This window comes from Nelumbo lutea, chromosome 6 (genome assembly GCF_056320005.1).
Source record: "Nelumbo lutea isolate HS-2025 chromosome 6, American lotus-T2T, whole genome shotgun sequence".
NCBI classification, from domain to species: Eukaryota; Viridiplantae; Streptophyta; class Magnoliopsida; order Proteales; family Nelumbonaceae; genus Nelumbo; species Nelumbo lutea.
In genome coordinates this window covers 67,615,340-67,633,622 of record NC_142689.1, presented here as the reverse complement: position 1 = coordinate 67,633,622, position 18,283 = coordinate 67,615,340, and the positions used below count along the sequence as shown (strand labels likewise).

Sequence of the window (18,283 nt, the reverse complement as noted above, 5' to 3'; positions counted from 1 at the left end):
AAAGACACCGGACAGAAAAGAGTTAATTCATCATTCAAGCAAAAAAAGAGCAGCCAACGTCGAGGTTAATCCTGCAGAAAAAAAAGAAATGTAAGGCTCAGTTAAGTACAAAAACTTGTATTTTGTATTATTTTGTATGTGATCTATGATGATTTGACCCGATCCCTTGAAACGGTGACACGTGGATATGACTTAACATAAGTAACAACTCAGCACAACAGTCTTACCGTGACTAAGTAACGAGCCCGAAGGACAGCTTGCTACATCACAACTCGCTATAGGATGAGCTCGAGGACCCCCGATGTACTAAAAGGGAATACTCCAAGACAAGTCTACCCCAGCTCGTGAGGTAGGATAACCAGCTCGCTCCAATACTTAGGCAGAAAAACTACCTCAATGGCCACTTCATGAGGAATCACTTCGCAGTACCCTCAGGAGCTCGCTACAAGGTAGCTCACGACATGATAGCTCGCCACAAGGCAGCTCACTACTAAGCGACGCAATGTTTTTAAAAAGCTTCTATCTGACAAGACTGTACCCATCAGACTGCACCACGTCTCCTGACCGACGGCGCAGTCCCTGCCAGCCATACAAGTCTGCGCCCACGTCTCTTGACAGGTGGTGGCGTGTTTATCCTTCCGGGACGTGTTACTCACCCGATTGGGTAGTACACTGCAACGGTTACCTGCACAACCCTGGCAGATAACAGCTGCAATAGAGGTCCAGTGGCGGTTATGCCCAATTTGATAAGAACGCTCATATATAAGAGCCCCATAGTTGAAGGGAAGGCCTCTCTCGAAAATCTGATATCTTATATTGAATATCTCAAACTTTCTCTCGAGCTAACTCAGCGATCTAGTGCGACCTACACTCTTTACTACTTTCTCTAGTGTTCTAACTTATGCATCGGAGTATTTTCACCGGGCAAATCCCCCAGGAATCCTTCACCGTTTTGTTCTCAGGTACCGTACGTCGCCAGCGATGAGCCAATCAGCTGCCAGCTAGATGTGCCCGGATTGCGCAGCATCAGTATGTAATACTCATTCCAAACTATACATATCATATGATTCTCATATTGAAGGGGGTCTTAAACTACTTAATTAGGGTTTTATTTTTCATTTTCTTTTATTCTTCTTCTTCTCGTCCTTCTTTCTTTAAAGCTTTTAATTTTAGTGTTGCAGAATATCTTGACTGGTCGGAAGACAGCGAAGTGAAGGCAAAGATGAACATATCCATGACCTTTGAGGAGATATTTGGCTGATTTGCAACGATTTGCAAAATGAAGAACGACGGACGAAGCACCTTGCCGACAGGTTACAGAACTGGAAAAACAATGAGAAATGTTACGAGTCATCAAGAAAAAAAAAACACCTTGCCAGTGGCAAGGCGGGGGATTAACGGGTTGTCGACGATAAACTTACTAGTGTTCACTGGTCAACGTTATTGTGTGAAAAGAAAGAATTCCCTGCTCCACCGATTGTTTGTGGCGTCCGCTTCTGTTCGTGGTTAGGGCTTCAAAAGTGTTTTTATTGTGGGAGTGTAAATCCACAATGCACCGGATCAAAAACTAACTACGCCGCATCAGATGCCACATAGTGCCACATCACATGTGCATTTCATGAAATGGCCAGCCGTTGGGGAAGTGAGAATTTGATGCTTCTCCAAATGGCTCATTTCACTCAAGTCGATGAAAAACATTTATTAGCGTTTTCTTAATAAATGCTTGAACCAAACAATACAAAGCCAATAAACATTTATTGCGCCAAATGCTAATATGGCGCTGAGATGGTAGCGTTTTTTCAATAAATGTAAAAGGAATCAAACACCCTCAAACGATGCCACATGTGTGCCACTTCATCGGTTCCCCTCTCTCTGCTGTACATATCAAGAATAGCAAAATATAACTTTGGTTTCTGTACCAATCTACCCTTTGATGAAGTTCTTTTTTAAAGTTTCCAACCATTAAATATTTTTTCACTATTATACTAATATGGTGCTTACTGACGCCCTATTGGCGCTAATTGTCATAAGCTTTGTAATTATTATTTTTCTTAACTTTACAAACAAATAAAATACAAACTTTTAATGAAAAAACGTAAACGGAACCAATTACATACAGTCTTTTACCCAGAAAAAAGTGCAGTCAGATATAACGAGTCTTGGGAAGTAAAATTACGAAATGCATATGCAGTCTCCATGTGTCGAGTCAAAAAAATACGGACAACGAAAATATTTAAGAAAAGGGGGGGAAACGCAACCATGTGAATCGTGGAAATGAATGACACAGTTGAACTTGTTAGTTGTAGTTGCCTAGTTGGCTCTAAGAGAGAGAGGGGTGGACCCCAACCCACCACCCACGAAAAACACACACCGCTATTCGGCAACCGACACTCCAATTTTTTTTTTTTTGTTTTTTTTTTCTCTTTTTTCTTTTTAGCTTTACGGCTCAACCCTACTACTTCTGTACCGCACTTAAATCGTCATCTCCCATCATTCGTTCTCGTTCGAGTAGCCTTCCATTCCAAATTTCCGATCCATCCCAATTATAGATACTGCATGTGGTAGTGTACCTTCCTCGTTACAACCTCCCCCCTTTCTTCACTTTAAATTTCAACTCTCCTCAGTCCTCCCTCCCCTCCCGTAATTTGTAATCTCCTCTGAAACCCAATAGAGATACGAGGATTTCTTTTGCCGAAAATGCCAATAAGTTTGGCGGGAGGCCCTGTTCCTGCCGTCCTCTCTACGATCTTGGTTTTCCTTTTGGCATTTGTTAGGGCTGAAGATCCTTACAGGTTCTTCACCTGGAATGTTACGTACGGCGACATTTATCCTCTCGGCGTCCGTCAACAGGTTGGTGCTGTACAATTTTGTAATCATAATAATATCGTTTCCTCTATCTCTTAATTACATCTGACTGCGAGTTCATTCTGCTTCTGTATCGTAGGGAATACTGATCAATGGACAATTTCCTGGTCCTGATATCTACTCTGTTACAAACGACAATCTCATCATAAATGTTTACAACAGTTTGCCGGAGCCCTTTCTTATCTCTTGGTGAGTGATCCATTCTCTCTCTCTTTCCCTCTCTCTGAAGTCTGAACATCGTCACCTTTACCTATAGTCAGTCGTTTGATTAATAAATTTTAGGTTAAATGCGAATTACATGCTTTAATACTTTTTATATTAACCACTTTTTTTTTTATGTACGCCGTACTCTGTCAAGAGAATCAAATTAGTTCGCCCGATCTACATTACTTTTTTTCAACTGGCTTTAGTTGTTAGCGGAAGCGATTGAGAAACTTCCACGATAGCTGTCGAAATCTCCAATGAGAGGTGGACGGACTTTGTGTATTTGTCCGTTCTTGTCTGTAAATCGGCAAATTTCTACCTCAATTTTTTTACCTTTGTTTTGACAACGAGGCCTTTCGCTAACTGACGACGGAGATTTGTGTCTCTAGCTCGTATCACTTCTGCTGCCGGTGCTGCGGTGGCGATGGTGGGGATGGTGATGGTCAGATTTGAACGCCGCGCTTCTGATTCCCTCAACCATTCCATCCATTCCTGAGCCCACCACTAGCACGGTAGCACCTGATCGATCGGCCATCTATTATACATCCATCCAATTTTAGTTAACAGTTAGTAATATTATTGCATTATTTCTATTTCTCCGGTAAGTAGAGACCTCAATGCCCAGGTTTACCTCTGAAAGTAAAGAAAAAAAAAGGCGGCCCCTAATCATCATTTTCTAGTCAATCACCTCCCAGAAAAGCCAAAGCAGAAAAAACCAAAACCAAACAAGTGAGACATGTTCGATTGAACGAAAGACGAAGGTGACAGCTAGACATGTGTATACATTTCCTATCTTAATTTGTGGGAGTATTAGAGTTGAGATTCTAGTGCTCGACATCGTTATATGTTAATTATCAAGAATAAATATGTCGGCGGGTGCTTAAACAATGTGGACTGTAGCATGATGCGTCAATACAATAGGAAGAACAAAAGTTCCTCGTGGGTCCACATTTTTTTCTAGAATGTTGGATGATATTGAATACACTCACACAGGCAGCTTTTCTGTTTGCCGACACTTCGGCCCGATCCATTTTGCAAATGGGCCTGCATGTAATATTTAAGGTCCGTTTGGTTCACAGGAATAGGGGTTTGGAATTGGAACGGGTTTAATTCGATTTTAATTGTTTGATTGGATGGAATTAGAATTTAATTTTCATTCCCTGTTTTTTTTTTGGAAATAAAATTTCATTACTATTGATCTAATTCTCATTCACATTTCTATTTATACCAAAAAACTATAAAAATAAACCATTTTAATTCTGATTTAAAAAATTTTGATTCTGATTCTAGTTATGAACCAAACAGATTCTTAGGATTAAGATTTGTTACCAACAAATGCTTTTAACACTGCCCCAACTATTAATGTAGTTACATATGAAATCAGATTTTACTCTCACGAGACCTGTGCCCACACTGTTCTCACAATTACTTGTAGCTATGCGAAATATTTCCTTATAAATAAAAATATATAAAAATAGAAATATTGTAAATACATGATTATAAGTGACTGTATTACAGTCTTACCACTGTTTTGTGAGGACTAAATCCAAACTTGTTGTATATGAGAAACATCTTACATGAATGAATGGTAAGGGAAATGTTTTCAATGTATGGCTACATTGACATGTTGGGATAGTGTTGAGTGTTTTATTGGTAGTAGATTCCAACAACATAACATCCCAACATGTTTCCACCGCCCTTGCACAGGCATATTGGAAATTGAGAACATCTTTCTGTGAACTCTGGGTCTCTTACCTACTCGGTTTTGTGAAAAATAATTCTTACTCTCTTTTGTGCACTCTGGGTGGATGAAAATTAATACTTTCTGTATGGGAGATACTATTGCCCCATGTGCAGGTGTAATGTATTGTGGGCTGTTGATAATGTGTCATGTGGCTAGTTGTTGGAGTTCCGTGTGGCACTTGAATAATAGGCTGTGGGCGAAGGGATTTGATGGTGCGACAAATTGATCACTGACAAGTGGGCAGAGATGTGGATAGGAGATCCGTTTTCGTTTTTGTAGCCCCAAAATACTGTTGAGGCAATCAATGTAGGGACCAACGAGCTATTTAACTCCGCAATCTAAATTGGTGATGAGACCATACTAATAGTAAGAATAGGGATCCCCCAATTTGCTCTGCCCCACCTATAACATATATATATATATATATAAAAGCTTCAAAGTAACGATACAGGCTGATACGTTGATAAGATGTATCAGCTTATATCAATACTTTTTTTTATTATTTATTTATTTTTTAAAATCAATTTAGAGGGATCGGTTGAAAGTCTGGTTATCCTCTCAATTAGTGCTCGATCCTATACAACCTTTGAAAGAGTATATCTACCATTACTGCTCAAACCCCAAGTAAAAAACTCACCCCGACCGGAATGGTGCGGGGCCTCACAGAGATGGAGCAAATTATCATCTCTATCTAATAGAGTTATTTGCGCACAAAAATACCACCGGAGCTACCTTTGACTGTGGTTAATGATACAATGTGAGTTATTTTTTTTATTTTTGTGTTTTTAGTTTTTACGGATGGTGTTGTCTGCAACTAATTTATGAGAAAAAAAAAAAAAACAGGAACGGAGTGCTACAGAGGAGGAATTCGTGGCAAGATGGTGTTTACGGAACCAACTGTCCGATCCCTCCAGGGAAGAACTTCACTTACGTTCTTCAGGTGAAAGACCAGATTGGAAGCTTCTTCTACTTTCCTTCTCTTGCCTTCCACAAGGCCGCAGGTGGGTTCGGCGGGATCAGAATACTTAGCCGTCCCAGAATCCCTGTGCCATTCCCAGACCCTGCCGGTGATTTCACTGTTCTCATTGGAGATTGGTACAAGGCTAATCACACGGTAATTATCATTCATTAGTGGCAATCTCCTCTAAATTTTAGTTTTATTTGTTTATTAGCATGAATGTGAATGGAGCGTTTTAACTTTCAACTCGTATAAGTGATAACGTGGACGTGAGGAAAGGAAAGGAAACTGGGATATTAAGACACGACAAAAGATGGATAAATGAGATCCATATGCTTGTATCGATAGTGGCAACCCAAGTGAAATTTATATTTGACCGAGCTAAATGGTTTTTTGTTTTTACGTTTATGCTCGACTGACAAGATATTATACAGCTGGATCTGTTGGTCCCACACTGGACCAGCCCCTTATTGCGCTAGTTGGAATGATGAAGATGCTGCTAAGAGTCCGGCCACGGTCAATTCCCAATGCAAGATCGCAAGTAGACCTAGCAATTGGGTTGGGTGGGTCGGGTTCGGGTTGAGTCAGTACATTGAGTTGGTTTCGGGTCAGGTTTAATTTCGGGTTGGGTTATCAAATGTTAGACCTTAGCCTTAAATGTTTGGGTTAGAGTTGACCCATGGGTCAATTTAGGTCATTCCAAAAAATAATTGAAATTAAAAAAATAAAGAAAAACTATATGAAAAATGTTAAAATTAAAAAAAAATTAACTTTAAAATTCCAAATATAAAATAATAAGCTTAAACATTTAACAATTTAGAGAGTAAAGATTAAATAGAAAAAATTAAAGAATGAAAACTTTTAACAATACATAAATAGTTCTAATTAGACTTGACAATGAGATCAACGAGTTAGCTCATGACTCAAGCCAACCCAACTCAATTTTTTCGAATCGGATCGGATCATTCTCAAATTCAAGTAGCTAAATATGACACCCTAACTCTATATTTCCAGTTAAGTTGTGTCTGATCGGATTCACGGATTGGGTCAAATTTTTGCTAAATTTAATTGCAACTCGAACGATGCGAACATCGATTAGCCCTGACAGAAGCCGAACTCTGCTGCTGGAAAGCAGAGAGAATACTTCCTCAATTCTGTCTCCACGTGGTACATTCATGGCCATGGAATAAAACAGGTGGGGTTCCTCATGTGTCAGTATTCGCCGATAGCCAAAATTCGATCTCCCATGTTCTTAAAAGATCGTAGATGAACGACTTTTTGCAAAACCATTTCATAAAAACCCGGCGACTTCTCCAGTTTTGCATGTGGCTAACGTGGAGAGTGGACCATCCCCACCTGCCCACCTCGTTGTGGGTCCGGATTTATCATTTATTTTTCTGCATTATCCTACACTTCCTATGCCAATACATGTGCTTGTCCTGTCCTGATTTTTATCCCCTCCCATTAATCCCCAACCCTGGTGACAGTGGGATTGATCCCAAGTCTTATAAAGAGTCGAACCTATCAGTTAAGCTATCATCAGTCGGTTAATTAAATACATTACTTTTGATATCTGCATATTATGTATGATGTATATTATAATCTAAATAATAAACCATGCTCGGTGTTTAGTTTTAGAATTAGGGATAACTTCATCAGAATGATTTCAAAATCATTAATAAGAGCCAGTAAGTAATTTATGATCTATCATCTATACGGAAAATTATATTTATGATAAAAATAAAAAATGAAGAATTTATATTTGTTTTTGTAGACATTGAAGGCCACACTGGATCGTGGTAAGAAGCTACACTTTCCAGATGGAATTCTCATCAATGGTCGTGGTCCAAATGGTGCATATTTCACGGTGGAGCAAGGTATTTTAAATTTCTTATAGTACTTTATTGCATGCTGCATATCTATCGTTAGTATTTGGAAACACTAGCGGGCAACCCATGCAATGCAATATAAATTTGGTAAGAGGCTTTGAAAGAAGACTTTATATACATATCAATTAAAAAACCAGTGTTTAGGTAATTATGGTATATAAAAAGAAAAAAAAAAAGATGAAAAGTAAAAGACATGAGCAGAAAACTTCCAAACTTGAACAATCCTCCCAAGCTTAACGAAATCCTATATAAAATTTTGGGGATGGACTGGATCGGGCGAGGGCAGAAATGATCAACTCAATCTTCAACCTGACTCTAGAGTCCCTCTATTAAATAATTAATGATTATATATTTTTTGAGTTGGATTTGGGCTGTAGTTGGTCCAACCCAGGTTGCGCTCTTAATTGCTACGACGAGACTATCAACTTGCCCAGTGCCGATTGCAAAGATTCGTCACTTGGACAGGGGCATGGATCCAAATATTTTAATTTGGCACAAGATAACCCATAATGTTATCTCATGGATCTAACCGTTTCTGCTACATGCTTGTCAACTAATGCAAGCTCATATTTGCATAGTACAAGGCATGCACCAAAACTTGTCCCACCATTTTTTTGGGCACTTTTCTCACCATTTAAAAGGGTCTAATTCCAAGATCTCCTATGTTGCATGTCATTGATCGGATCATGTCACCGATGGGACCAGCTAGTAGTGTTGGTTGTCCTGCCATTCTAAGTAAGTTTCATGTTTGGTTTGATAGAAACCAAGAGACTTCACAGTATTCCAAAAACTCTCTCAACTTTACGTTTGTCTCTTAATGAGGCATTCTGTTGAAAAACAATTTCTCTAACTAGTCCGTTTAGGACGTTTCACATTAATGGTATGGTCTAGAATTCATGTTAAAGACCAGCTGCTAACAAGAATTATATTGCAGGAAAAACTTACAGGTTTCGGATATCAAACGTGGGACTACAAAATTCACTCAACTTCCGCATTCAGGGCCACAGGATGAAGTTGGTTGAAGTTGAGGGAACGCACACCGTGCAGACCACATTCTCATCCCTGGATGTCCATGTGGGCCAATCCTACTCTGTTCTTGTCACTGCTGATCAGCCCGCTCAAGACTACTACATTGTCGTGTCAACTCGTTTCACATCCGTCGTCCTCACTACCACAGGCGTTCTACACTACAGCAATTCTGCCGGTGGTGTTTCAGGCCCACCCCCCGGAGGACCTACTATCCAAGTTGACTGGTCTCTAAATCAGGCTCGTGCTATAAGGTTTCTCTCTACGACTCTAAACCCTTTGATACTCTTATTCTTGCCTACAATGAATATCAGAAGCCCATTCATTTAAATTTAAGAATCTCAACTTTTATTTTCCTCTTTTCAGGACTAACCTCACGGCGAGCGGACCAAGGCCAAACCCACAAGGCTCATACCACTATGGCCTCATCAACACAACCCGGACCATCAAGCTTGTCAATTCTGCAGGTCTCATCAATGGAAAGCAGAGGTACGCGGTCAACAGTGTTTCCTTCATCCCTGCAGACACACCTCTAAAGATTGCAGACTTTTTCAAGATTGGAGGTGTTTTTCGCCTTGGAAGCATCTCCGACAATCCTACTGGTGGGGGGATGTATCTTGACACAGCAGTTATGCCAGCCGATTTCAGAGCTTTTATTGAAATTGTTTTTGAGAACCACGAAGACATCATTCAGAGTTGGCACCTTGATGGCTACTCTTTCTTCGTAGTGGGGTAAGGATGATGAGTTCTTCCCTCTATAAAGCTAGTTCAACAAGTATCATTAATTTATTTCCTTTATGTTTACATATCCCGTTATTCGATACGGGTGTAATTCAGTCGGCTAGCTTATCGGCGCAAAAATGCATCATGTATATGTTTCAATTTGAGCTTATACTTGTTTTGATTTGTATTGCAGAATGGATGGAGGATTGTGGACACCAGCTAGTAGGCTGCAATATAATCTTAGAGATGCTATTGCACGGTGCACTACTCAGGTGAGATGACGACTTAGCCCAGTCAAACAACTTGGGCCTGAAATTCTGAAGGCCCCATTTTGTAATCTATATCATCCGAATTGGAAAATCTTGCCCAACCTTCCGATTAACATAGTTTTGTTTTACATTCCTCCCCTTTTAGGATTCTATCATTGTTTTCCAAGATTTGGGTTTGCCAAGGGAGGAATTTGCTGCCAAAATACGTATATGATTGGGGTGTCTGTGGACCAGTTTTGGGTTGGACTCTTTCAAATCAAAATCAATTTAAACGGATTAAAGAGAACAATAATACATATTGAATTAGACCATTCCAGACTTGATGGTCCAAAATATTTATTGGATTGAATTGGATCTGGTCCATCATAATAAATTTATATTGGATGGACTGGATTGAACCAATATCTAGTCTATTAAGAATACATGTATTAATGGACCAGGTTTAATTTCATCAGATTGGATGGACCTATCCAAAATGGTTCAAATATTCATCAGATTGAATTGGATCTGGCCCATTTGTAATGGATTCATATGAACAGGATCGGAATGGGCGAAAACCAATCCAATTGACGTGTGAACCTATCTCCCTACAATGGTCCACACCCAGCCTTAGGCATTATTTGGGTTTGACTCATATGGCACCTCCACTTAGGCACTTGGCCAATGCATACTCGATTTTCTACAAGAGTTTGTCTTAAATTCCGGTTACTGATGAGCTTATCTTAACTCTTAAGCACTAGTATCATATCCAATTAGCAATAAACTCAATGACATCCAGGAATTTTTTTTTTTTTATTTTATATTCATGCCTTGTGTTGCAGGTGTATCCCAAATCATGGACAGCTATATACGTTGCCCTCGATAATGTGGGAATGTGGAACTTAAGATCGGAGTTCTGGGCACGCCAATACCTTGGGCAACAATTTTACCTTCGTGTCTACTCTCCGGTAGAATCGATCAGAGACGAGTACCCGATTCCAAGGAATGCACTTGTTTGTGGTAGGGCTAGTGGTAGACACACTCGACCCCTTTAATGTGAACCCGAATTAGCTTAGCCGCTTAGAGTAAACTAAGTAGCTTTGTTTGTTGCTTCCCAATCGCATCTTTAGGTGCTTATTTATGAAAATTGAAAATTTAAGAAAGTGAGCTCGCACCTTTAGAACTCCATCTAGATGACCCCAGCTCGAGGTCTCATTCTTTTCTACATGAATGTTGTATCTTTAATTTGATCTATCTTTATTTATTCGAAGTACATTTGTTTCGCTCTCTTTTTGGTGGAAAAGTACATTGATTGATGTAGTAAATTTTGGTTATTCTAATATATTATTGTTTGGAATAAGTATCCTAAATGGATTTATACAACTACTTGTGAAGTACATAATTGTGGATCTTCTTTTTCTTTGAATGATATACTCCTTTTGCAAAATGCACAGAAGACCATTTACAACACTCGTAAGAAGTGATCAGTTGCAAGTTTGAAGGGGATAGAAGGGTATCAAGGGATAAGGGTGGATAAAAAAGGACATAACCGAAGTAGTAAGCATGGTTTTTAAAATCGAATTGGATCGGACAGTCGTATCGGAAAAACTAGGAACTGGCCACCTGATCGGTTCTGTTTTCCCCCAAAACCATATTTTTCCTCCAAAATCGTTGATTTTGGTAAACAAACCGCTGAACCAGCCGATTAACCGTTTGAACCATTTGTATGGTTTTGATCATTTTTCAATTTTTTTTGTCAAAACGGGCCGACCGTTTGAACCAGTAACTAAACCCCTGACCGGTTCGGTTTTAAAGACCATGGTAGTAAGACATGATGTTAAGTGTTAAAAATCTAACAATGGATAATGACATTTATAAAAGAGGAAAGAGGGGATGTGAGGAGTCCTTTCACCATAAAGCTTACACAAACCTTTTCCTATCATTTCTCATGTAGTTAGTTATTTTTATATTAAATCATCAAAAATATAAGAAAAAATAAAAGATCCTCTCCGTTTTAATTCTCTAAGGCTCAATTTGAAAGGAGTATAAATACAAATATGTACATTACAAATTCATACAAAATAATACAAAATATAAGGTTTTGTACTCTACATATTTGTATTTGCACTCCTTCCAAACAAAACTTAATGAAATTCATCCATTACTTAAATAAAAACTATCTTAGGTCTTAAATTTTTCTAATAAAATCCATTATTACTCTTGCCAATGATCTCTCTCTCTCTCTCTCTCTCCATGGTCAATGTTTGTAATATCTTTCTTAGTCATTTTAAATCCCAAATCCATATCTCTAGGGATACAATGGATTGGATTGGATTCAAATCAAGGTATTATTCGAATCCGACTCAATACACTATAGATCTGATCCTACCGGTTCTCATAAATACTAATTCAAATTTGAATCCGATCAGAATGTTAGATATCTAAATCTGATCTTATCCGATTTCATTTAAAAATAATAATAAACTACTCAAAGGAAAAGAAAATATAGCAGATTAGATAAAGAAAAACAAAAAAATACAAGTATTTTTTTATCATATACATATACATGTTTTTTATAAAAAATGCATCGTAAGCTTTCTTAAACTACCCATATGATTTATCTAATTGACCAACTCTGTCCTTACTATTTACATATTGTCTTAAAATTATCCTTAAGTTTTTTGACAATTTACATCATCCTTAAGTATTAACAAAAAAATGAAATATCAATTTTACCCTCCACTATTCTTCAAATTTTCAAAATAAAACTCAACTAGTAAAAATTTTCAAGAACTATTTTCCTCTTTCGTTCTTCTTCACCACTAAATTTGCTGCTCTCAAGGGTTTTTCTTTTTCCTCTTCTTCTATTACGGAATCTCAGGTTTAGCGCAGAATAGACATAAAATCAGAGGACCACCATTAACGACAACCGAGTAATGACTCCTCTGATTTTTCAAGGAGAGGAGTGAAAAAATAAAAAAAAATTAAAAAAAAAAAAACAGAAACAACCCAGATATCCAACGCTAGTGTGCGACCTCATTAAAGAAATGGCCCCATATATCTGCACCCCCAACCCACCGCGACTTTCGGTTTCCTGGGACTTGAGACATAAGACGACAAGAACAAAGTTAGGCAGTAGGCACCGTTGGAGGAGCAGTTGCAAGGGTTATAGTCCCACTGGACATTATTGTCGTGGTTGTTTGTAGATGCAGGAGGGAACAGTTTACTACAACAATGGACATGACTGGAGAGTTTTTGTGGATTTTAAGGGTAGGGCCCTACTAGTCTTTTACAAATTCCCATTAATTGCAGACTTCTCCTTGATTCTGGATTCCAAAACTAAAAGCCTTTTTATTTTTGTTTCTATGGCTTTGTAGCAAAGGTGGAGAGTGGAGAATTGCATATCCGTGAAAGGGGAACTTAAAAATTAAGAGGGGAGTAATTGGTTATGTTGCAACGGTGATGGTCTTTCAGAATGACGTGCTTTTTGAATTTCAATTACTTGAAGCGAATTGTAATCTACATATCTGTACGTTTTTCATGTAGAAACCAGTTAAGCATTTCATTTTAATATTGTCGGATTGTTTTGGTTTATGCATGAAGCTCTGCTTTAAGATCTTGCCAAGTAACTCCGTAGGATTGGACCTTTTCTACTTTATTTGAATTTCAATTGCTCTATATACCGATTTAATGTTTTCAGGTTGGTTTGCTATTTTAACTATTTCCCAACGTCTTTATAAGAGTAATACTAAAAAAAAAAACAATGGGAATGGAATGACTCAGCCAGTGATGACTGATCTCTTAAATCATTTAAATAGAATAGAGAAGTTACAAGAGGATAACTATGTACAGAAGATAACAATTACAGAGTTAGAATTTATCTAGGAAATTACATGATAATGAGATAAGGTAATCAGTTATCTATGATAGCTATCAGGGATACCCATCCCAGTTACAAATCCATCATAACTATTGAGATACTCTAAGATATAATAGGTGGGCTAGGGGAGGTGGAGTCGGGGGGTATGGGAATGGTTTGAGTAGAGGTGCACGGGTATGTAACAATAGGAGGGCCAACCATAGTGTCGGTAGCTGATTTGGGAGGTGGAGTTGGGCTGCCAGAAGTGCATGGGAATGTATGTTCATCAAAAACCACATTATGGGAAATATATAGACGTCTAGATGTTAAGTCCAAGCATTTGTACCTTTTGTGATATAAGCTGTAACTCATAAATAAACAACGCTTGGATAGTCCAGTTTAGAACGGTTATAGGGTTTGAGATGCAGATAGCAAGTACATCCGAAAGTACGCAACATAGTGTAATCAGGTTTAGTGCCAAAGAGACACTCCAAGGGAGAATTCATGTCCAGTATTGGAGAAGAGAGCTAGTTAATTAAAAAAATTACAGTCTCGAAGGCATCATACCAGTAATGTTTGGGCATTGAAGCCGTAGCCAGGAGGGTGAGACCCATTTCAACAATATGGTGATGGCGTTTTTCGATAGCCCCATTTTGTTCATGAATATGAGGACATGAGAGACGATGAGTGATGCCTGAATCAAAGAGAATAGGGAGAAGTGGTTTGTATTTTGTACCTCCATCCGTTTGCAAAGTTTTGATAGAGGTGTTTAATAAATTCTCCACATTCTTCTTAAAAACAACAAAAATAGAGACAACCCGAGTTTTAGAGGTCATAGGAAAAATCCATATATACTTGTTGTAAGCATCAACAAAAATCAAACAATAGTGGAAATCATGTCTTTAGAGACAGGGATTGGTCCCCAAACATCAGAAAATAAAAGTTCTAATGGATACTTTGCAACAAAAGTACTACTAGAAAATGGCAAGATATGACTCTTGCCTATTGGACAGGATGAACAAAAAGAGATGTCCTTATTTGAAACTGAAAGCTGAAATGAAGATAAGATGTGGGTAGCTACTCGCTTGCTAGGATGTCCTAGCCGTTGATGCCATAATGAAAATGATGCTTTCTCACCAATGAACGTCGATGGAGCTGTAGATGTGCAATTTGTCTTTAGCTGATAGAGCCCTCCCTTAATCGATCCTTGGAGGAGAGTTTTCCCGGTCGCTTTGTCCTTAACAGAGAAGCCAATAGCATCAAAAATAAAAGTTGCATTGTTGTCCTTATAAAACTGCCTTACAGAGAGCAAGTTCTTATATATATTAGGAACTCTGAGAACATTTTTCAAGACAATGGACCTAGAATCAGTATTCAAAATAGAAGAGCCAATATGAGAAATGTCTAGACACGTACCATTGCCAACAAGGATATGATCTGTTCCATGATACTCATCATGAAGAGAGAGATTCCCAAGATCTGAAGTCATATGATTAGTTGCTCCAGAATCAGGATACCAATTTTCATCACGAGCAAATCATGAAGACGAGGCTGTATGAGCTTGCTTGGTAGGCTTATTGGTAGTGAGTTCCAGATAACAGAGGCAAGTAGCTGTTGTATGGCCAAGATACCCACAGAGTTGACAAACCACTGTGACGTTCTTGGAATTGGATTTGTTGCGATTATTGTTATTATAGGAAATTTTCTTGGAGTTTTCAGAACCACCATCATTATTAAATTGTCGAGGCTTATAAGAAGATGACTGATTGCAATTGAAGGTTTTCTTCTTATTGGACAAATTAGTAGGAGAATCCAATACAGATTGTGAAGAGTGATGCTCTAAGCGCTTTTCAAAGATAAGTAACAGACTTTGAATTTCAGCAAAAGAAAGACTATCTAGTATACTAGTCACAAAGAGCACAAAGGTAACATATTCAGTAGGTAAACCACCAAGAAGATAATGAATTTGATCAAAATCAGTGAGAAAGTGTTAGAAGCAGCTAAAGCATCAGATAAACTTTTAATTTTTTGAACATAATTAGTGACAGTGAGAGTACCCTTCTTCAGATAAGCTAATTCTAATTTCAAATCATGGATTCAAGTTTTACTGGTAGATAAAAAAGGACATGAAGTCGATCCCATACTTCTCTGGATGTCTTATAGCCAACTACTTGAGCCAGAATTGGCTCTGTTAATGAAGATAATAACCAACTTATGATCAGCTGGTCTTGTTCGATCCATGCTGCATGATCTAGGTTGTTGTGACTGGACCCTTGGCTACTGCCATCTTCCAAGAAGAGTGGAGGACAAAGGAAAAGATCCGTCCACATAGCCGTATAAACAATGCCCTCTGAGAGCTGGTGTAGTTTGACAACTCCAAAGCAGGAAGTTAGTACAATCCAGTTTTACTAAGACTACATTCATAAAACTAGAAAAGGATACCACCATAATGGTTCGACCATCTGTCGATCTAAGCTGCATTTGTCTCTGGATGGCATGAGCAGTGGTACTTGTTTCTGAAGCCATGACATTTGTCAAAATGGCTCTGATACCATATAAGAGTAATACTAAAAAAACAATGAGAATGGAATGACTCAATCAGTGATGACTGGTCTCTTGAATCATTTAAATAGAGAAGTTACAAGAGGATAGCTATGTACAGAAGATTGCAATTACAGAATTAGAGCTTATCTAGGAAATTACATGATAATGAGATAAGGTGATCAGTTATCTAGGATAGCTATCCTAAATAACCATGATCAGTTTTCTAGGATAGCTATCAGAGATACCCATCCTAGTTACAAGTCTATCATAACTATTGAGACACTCTAACAGTCTTTCAGATGATTTATGAAGAGTTTTACATAAATTTAATTTTTAAATAATTTGTTTAACTACTTCATTACCCATGAGCGAAGCCTCTAGTAAGTGAGTCCTCCAAAGGACCTGATCCGTAGATGTCACAATATCGAGCTCAGTTCCCCTGTTCTGGATCTTAAGAAGGCTTGTAATGCTAGATACAAGGATGACTGAGACTGGCATCGTGCCAGCAATGGTTTTTACAATGGATGGCCCCTTACAATGTGCTGAATTACGCCAATTGTATTCACTTCTACTCGGAATTGTTGCTCTTGCTTTTGGGCATTTATAATTTTCTTGACAGCTATGTCTGTTGAGTTGGTGGTTTTGGTTCCAAGGGTCATTGCTAGCACGATGTCTGTTGAGTTGGGCAATGTACCTTTGTAAACATAACCAAAACCTCCTTTCCCTAATTCCAGAGGATATGTTTCTGGATGAACCTAAACCTATGGAAAGGGAGTGTGACGAAAAATCACCTGAATAGAAAGGTATTTTTCGAATTTTTGAAAAAATAAGTATCAATCACATGATATCATATATGACAGAGTGTGACAGAAAGTTAACGATAAGGGAAGTTTTAGACAATTGTCAAAAAAACTTAAGGGTACTTTAAGACAATATGTAAACAGTAAGGGTAGAGTTAGTCAATTAGCTAAACCATAAGGGTAGTTTAAGAAATTTACCCAAAATGTATAATATAAAAATTTACAAAAATGCAATATAAATAACATATTAATAAATAAATAACATATTTATATATATAAGATTGGATAGGGGTATCCGAATTCAGTCCGGTTATGTAATACGAAGATCCGAAATAGGGATATCCAAATCCGACAAAATTGGATTCGACTTCGGATCGGATTAGATCAGATCATGATCCGATCAATTTGCACCCCTACATATACATATAGTAAAACAATTTGTCTAAGCATCTTCCTTTTGTTTATTTATTCATTTGATTTTTTTTCTAAATGCTATAAACTCCATCCTTTACAATGATAACCACTGTTTTCAAAACTGAACCGGACCGGACGATCAAACCAGAAAAACCAGGAACCGGTCACCTGACTGGTTCCATTTTCCTCCAAAACCGTTGATTTTGGTTAGCAAACTGCTAAACCAGTTGGTTAACCATTCGAACGGTTTGAATAGTTTTGACCATTTTCCAATTTTTAAATTTTTTTAATTTTTTTTGTCAGAACGAGCCGACCGTTCAAGTCGAACGGTCGAACCATTTGAACCGATAATCGGACCCCTTACCGGTTCTTTTTAAAAACCATGATGACAACAATGGTCTTGGGTGCTCATGGAATGAAATTTACTAATATGAGGGAACCTTGGGTGATGTTGTCTGGCCCAAGATGTAGTCGATCCGTACATGCAACAAATAGCCCTACCAACTTGGACGAAGTTGAGGTGAAAGGACAAGGTGGTGCATCGAATAGATTTGAAAATAGAAGGAAGTTAGAGGCCCGAGTGAGGTCCCCAGGGAAGGCACTTCGATGCTCAAATCAATAAAACACACCTTAGGAGATTCCTTTAAATAGCCAAGTGTCTAGATTCACTCAGGCATGGTTCTTGTAGGGTTTTAGGGAAATGGCCACCCACCAAGGTCTTTGAAATGCTTCACCTTCCCCAATGTGGGTGTTTATCCATCGGAGATAACACTTGTCCTTATCCATGAGGGATTGCACCTCCTCCAAGGCTTTTCGCTTACGGGATTGCCCGCTCTCCTTGGTAAGTGGTGTACTTATCTATTGATGTAGACTAAAGTCATCGGCTACAAAGTCATCCACGTGGCAACTTCAATTCAAGGAGAGAGGTGCTCGGCTGTGATTGAGTGGGCGAGCTCCCATAGTGCTCAACTAAGGAACTTAGTAGTTTTTTGTTGGTCGTTCAAAGCAC

General features: G+C 38.4%; 1 protein-coding gene across 1 annotated transcript; it reads left to right on the top strand.

Annotated features, from left to right (window-relative positions):
* The first annotated feature begins 2,390 nt into the window (after positions 1 to 2,390).
* Positions 2,391 to 11,017, top strand: LOC148849406 (L-ascorbate oxidase homolog). Its single transcript, XM_088949187.1, has 8 exons — positions 2,391 to 2,850; positions 2,945 to 3,054; positions 5,657 to 5,927; positions 7,546 to 7,648; positions 8,595 to 8,940; positions 9,053 to 9,418; positions 9,603 to 9,681; positions 10,500 to 11,017. The coding sequence occupies exons 1-8, from the start codon at positions 2,698 to 2,700 to the stop codon at positions 10,710 to 10,712; spliced, it is 1,641 nt and encodes a 546-aa protein (XP_088805313.1). The 5' UTR covers positions 2,391 to 2,697; the 3' UTR covers positions 10,713 to 11,017.
* The last annotated feature ends 7,266 nt before the right edge of the window (positions 11,018 to 18,283 follow it).